Raw genomic sequence first — 4960 nt, 5'->3', positions numbered from 1 at the left:
GTACCAAGACACTTTTCGCTTCCTTCTCTGGACCCTTGACTCCTCTCCTACGGGACTAGTAACGAACATTATGTTTAGTATTTTGAATATGATTGTTTGTTGCCAAACTATCAGTGTGTACCTCAGGCTTATATTCCCAAAAGCTAATCGATATCCTCATAGAATTGAAAAGATAAAATCGGGTGAGGAAACGTCTCTTTGTCGAAAAGGGACTCGGGCGGATTGAAGGGACTACGTCAGGATTCGGAAGAAATCGCCAGGCACGTGATTGGATGATGACGTCAAAAGCCGGTGCCGCTAAAGCTAAGTGACCTTCTTTACGACCGCCATAAACCGCTCACCGGCCAAGAGGAGCAGCTTATACCTTCACCGGAGGGATTTTAACCCGACACATTTTAATCAAAAGGTAAAATTTAAATCTTCCTAATGAGGTGTTGTTGCAAAGAGAGACTGGTTTCGCGATGTTAGTATCCTAAATGATGCTGAAATACAACAGTGCTAAAAAGGATGACCGATAACGGTCGCTAACGTTAGCGCCCATGTTTGTGAATAGCTCGGTTTCTCTCTCTGCGTTGAGAAAGGTTTAATGAACCTGATCTGTTAGTCAAGAGCAATGCAGTGCTTCTATGTTGAATCATTTCCGTTAAGACTCTTATTTAAGCTTGCCAGACGTCCCCAGAGTCCTCACGGGTGCGGTGAAGTTAATACAGCAGCGTTGAGTGCGATATTCAGATCCCGACATTGAAGCATCCTTGACAGCCTCAGTGGGTGACACATCACACACACAGCAGGCTTGTCAGGCCTAACTAGTTCTTAGTCAGTGATCCCAGACAAATAGAAACTCCGTTTGTGAATACCACGTTTAGTAGCTGTATGTACATGAAAGCAGCTTTCAGTTTGTGGTGGAGAGTGCTGAGTGTCCTTGATGCTCCACTAGAAGGTGGCCATGTTAGACAGAGGCTGCCTGGGCTGTGGTGTCTAGGACGTTAGCTATCTTCTGCAGTCTTTTTCATCATGTTAGATGGCTGCTAGCTACTTAAATTTTAAATAAATTAAACATCGTTTTGTAGGTACTTTCTGTATTTTATAAATGACTGTTGTAAGTGGATTTTGGATGCAAGATGCAGGACCGAGCAATAAGTGTCACACCTGAAACTCTTGGTGTTGCTGCGGTCGGTGCACACTGAAGTCATATCTGGACGTCCAAACCAGTGGTGTTGCGTCAAAATTTGTACCCCTTTAAATTGTTTCCCTAGCGACATTTAAACCCTATTTTAAGACACAAAACATACGAAGTAACTGCTTAACAGCGTTTATAATAGATAGACGGAAGACAAGCTAATTTAGCAGAAGTTAATTAGCTATCTATTCAGTTATAGTTAGTTATTTGAGGATATAAGAAGCAAGGAGATGCATTATGCCGTAACACCGGTGTTGTATCACGTATCACTAACATACCTTTAGCTGGCTCGTTTTAACTCTTATTGGCAGGATCGACACTTTAGAGCTTATCCGTCTATTGAAACTATCATTTATTCGACAAACCTGGCAGCTTTTCTAGTGCATTAACCCGAGCTAAGGGTGACCGTGATCGAAAGAAGGAGATGCTAATAAGAGTAATACAACGGGGGCTAAATGGAGGCTAGGCTAACGTGCTTTAAGGGTCATCCGTTTCTTTTTTTCCTTGGCTAATTTCCTTGAAACGACCTCGGCAGGCTGCCAGCGCACGGGGGAATGTCATGACCTGTTTAAAGGCTAAGCAAAGAAAGCGGTGCTACAGGTACAGATAAAGTTGTCACCTTTAACGACCTTCACAATATGGCGCCTGTCACAGTAGATGAATGAGCTTCTTGCCACATCCAAGGTCTATGAATAGAAGAAGTTCTATGAAATGAAGATGTGTATTTATAGATGTAAATTAACAGATGTATGTTTATCCTTTTGACCTTTTTGAAGGCATTTCCCATTTAATAACTGAATTTCTGTCTTTTTCCTTTTTCTTTCCATTTGTCCTGTTTGCCCTCCCTGTGTTTTTTCCAGTTGACTATGGGAGACGTTGGCAAAGGAAAGAAGGTTTTCGTCCAGAAGTGTGCTCAGTGCCACACAGTAGAGGAGGGGGGCAAGCACAAGGTGGGCCCCAACCTCTGGGGTCTGTTTGGACGCAAGACTGGGCAGGCAGCGGGCTACTCTTACACAGATGCCAACAAGAGTAAAGGTTAGTTCACTGGTGGTTAAACAGAACTTATAATAACCTCTGCCCTGAATATAGATCAAGTCAAGAGGAGGGCATCATTGCTTGAAACTGACGTCAAGATTTTTCAGTGTAGTAATGATGCTTAACTACAAACTGTGGAACATTGCTGCTAGACTGAAGCAATCGATCGGTAAATATTTCGATAATTGAATGATCGTTTTAGGCTTCAAGGCAAAATGTCAAATGTGCTACAGAACTTTTGTGCAGTCATTCATTGATGTTGCCAGTAAATGAAATGATGAGTATTACTTACTTACTCACTTATTATAGCTGATTACTGAGACTATCAATTAATCTGTTTGCCTTTTTTATGAAATTCTAATATTTCTCAATTTTAAAAAAAAAAAAAAAAAAAAAAAAAGTCAAGGTGAGATCTTCAAATAGTTTTTTTCCCTGAATCAGCAGTTCAAAAACTCAAAGATTATCCATTTATATTGATTATAAAAAGATAGAAAAGCAGCAAATCCTCACATTTGAGAAGCTGAACCCAGCAGATGTTTACCATTGATTTATGACCTTAATAATTAATTAATTCTCAACATTGTTGTTTAACTTTTTGTTCTTAGATTGATTGACTAATTGTTTCAGCACTATTTAAATTAACAGTTAAGTTACATACATACCTAACAAGATTGTCTGTTGGTTGAACTTTGGCCACTGATATCTGGTCACTTATCCTTCTAGTGTGGAGGTCAGACCCCTCTTAGTTGTCTTTTAATAATCCATCTATCGAGCTTTCATCACTGATCATCTGTCTTTCCTCAGGCATCGTGTGGGGTGACGACACCTTGATGGAGTACCTGGAGAACCCCAAGAAGTACATTCCTGGAACCAAAATGATCTTTGCTGGCATCAAGAAGAAGGGAGAGCGCCAGGACCTCATTGCATACCTCAAATCTGCAACATCATGAGCTAGTGATTTAAAATCAGAATATTTAATGTAATTTTATCATGTTTTTTTTTTTTGTTAAATTTTAGGCTTGCACATGCTACATATGGCTTTATGTTTAGTCATTTGTACAGAAGGTTAATCTATGTTGTCTAGGGTTAGTAAAGTGGCACTTCCTGTGAGCCAGTGAGTTCACAGCAAGTGTTACTTCCACTTAAAGGACAGGGTGCGATCAATTGTTCAAGTGGCCAAACGTAAAACTAGTCTGTTTTTTGTTCTTTTTTTTTTTTGTGAATCTGTATTTTAACTCTAATGAGGAAAAAAAAAAAACTAATCACATAATTTAAAATTGCTGGCCATGATAGGTTGTCTGACCTGTAACTCATTCTGTTCTCCATGACAACACGTGTTTGGTACTTCCTGCTAGCAGAGCCATCGGCCATCGACCTCATTGTTAAAACTATAACTCAAAAGTCATCTATTATCAGTTAGAGTGGTACGGGGTGGAAAATCTTAGGATGTTATGGTGGTTATTTGGTGCTGACACTCAATCTACTCCCAGTTTTCATGCTAAGTGGAGTTTCTGACCTTTTTATAAGGAGTGACACTGAGCATTTTCTGCATTCTCTCTTGTCTATCCTTAAATATTGCCCATTAGAAACTACTACTTGCCATGAATGCTCTCTAGATTATACAGACTGAACATTTTAATACCTCTTGTTGTGTTCTAGGACTCCTGACAGAGCCTGATTCTCTAGGTTACTGAAGCAACCCCTCTGAGCTCCTGTTTTTACTCCCTGCCTGCCATCAGCCTTGGCATGTTTTTAAAAAAAGAACAAAAACAGTGCAAAGGGTGAACACACTGAATTTGCCTCGTTACAGCTAAGAATTGTGGGGTGTAATTATATATTAATGCCTTCAAAACCACTACCAACATGCTGAGATCCCTACAGTGTGAAATCAGCTGGCATACAATCACCGTGCCGAACAATGTTGTGGAGCTACTGTATGATTTAGAAATTACTATGAAGGGTAACATCTGGATTGAAGGAAGATTTTGTTATTTACCTGGTTTCACAGGCCTGAAGGAATATTTTAACGTTTTAACTTATTTTACTGTAATCTGACTGAATCTGTAAAGTATTTTGATGGGGTTGCTTGCTGTCAGTGTATACACAGCAATATCCTGTATGCACTTAAACAATATTACAATGTGGTAGCTATTTTGTGTGGCTGTGGACAGGATGGTTGGAGGATCAATTAAAAGAAAACGTCCAGAAATGTAAACATGACTAGTTGTCTCATTTATTTTTTTTCAGTAAAATTCATAATCTGACATAAGTACTTGTGTTTATTTATTTATTTTGAGCTTTAACCTCATGAAGCATAAGCTGAAAAGAATATCAATAACACATTTAGTTTCATTTTAATGTTTGGATGTTCATTGTGTTGGTGAAGAATAAGTAAAAATATGAAGAATAATTAACATTTTATTTCAATAAAATGTTAAAAAAGCCAATTCTACAAAAATCTCTGCAGCTGTGCAGATTTACAACAGATTCGTTGAGGGAGGAAAAAACGTTGAATAATCTTAACAAATCTTTAGCAAAACCACTAATTTAAGTCCATTGTAAAGTGACAAGCGGACCATTTGTCCCTCATTGTCTTCTCTTGATCAAACCAACTTCAGACTGGCTTCTCCTGATTTTGGCATTTGAACCTCTAATGACTGTTTAAACAGGACAAAACACTTTGAAGTCTTCATTGTTTTCTTGTTTAAAAAGCCTTCAGTTGATTAGATCTGAACTAACGCCCAT

The 4960-nt window shown here is 38.8% G+C and overlaps 1 protein-coding gene across 1 annotated transcript; it reads left to right on the top strand.

Moving 5' to 3' along the window:
* Positions 1-251: 251 nt before the first annotated feature.
* Positions 252-4430, top strand: LOC130181752 (cytochrome c). The gene is made up of 3 exons (XM_056396156.1): positions 252-406; positions 2041-2215; positions 3020-4430. Exons 2-3 carry the CDS (start codon positions 2047-2049, stop codon positions 3163-3165), a joined length of 315 nt encoding a protein of 104 aa, XP_056252131.1. The 5' UTR covers positions 252-406; positions 2041-2046; the 3' UTR covers positions 3166-4430.
* The last annotated feature ends 530 nt before the right edge of the window (positions 4431-4960 follow it).

Source organism: Seriola aureovittata, chromosome 14 (genome assembly GCF_021018895.1).
Source record: "Seriola aureovittata isolate HTS-2021-v1 ecotype China chromosome 14, ASM2101889v1, whole genome shotgun sequence".
NCBI classification, from domain to species: Eukaryota; Metazoa; Chordata; class Actinopteri; order Carangiformes; family Carangidae; genus Seriola; species Seriola aureovittata.
The sequence above is the reverse complement of the archived record's forward strand: the minus strand, read 5'-3'. Positions and strand labels throughout refer to the sequence as shown.

Excerpts from the sequence above, each read along its gene's own strand:
- LOC130181752 (XM_056396156.1), top strand. The coding sequence starts at position 2,047 with ATGGGAGACGTTGGCAAAGGAAAGAAGGTTTTCGTCCAGAAGTGTGCT. Across the intron at positions 2,216-3,019 it reads AGATGCCAACAAGAGTAAAG|GCATCGTGTGGGGTGACGAC; the intron begins GTTAGTTCACTG and ends GTCTTTCCTCAG.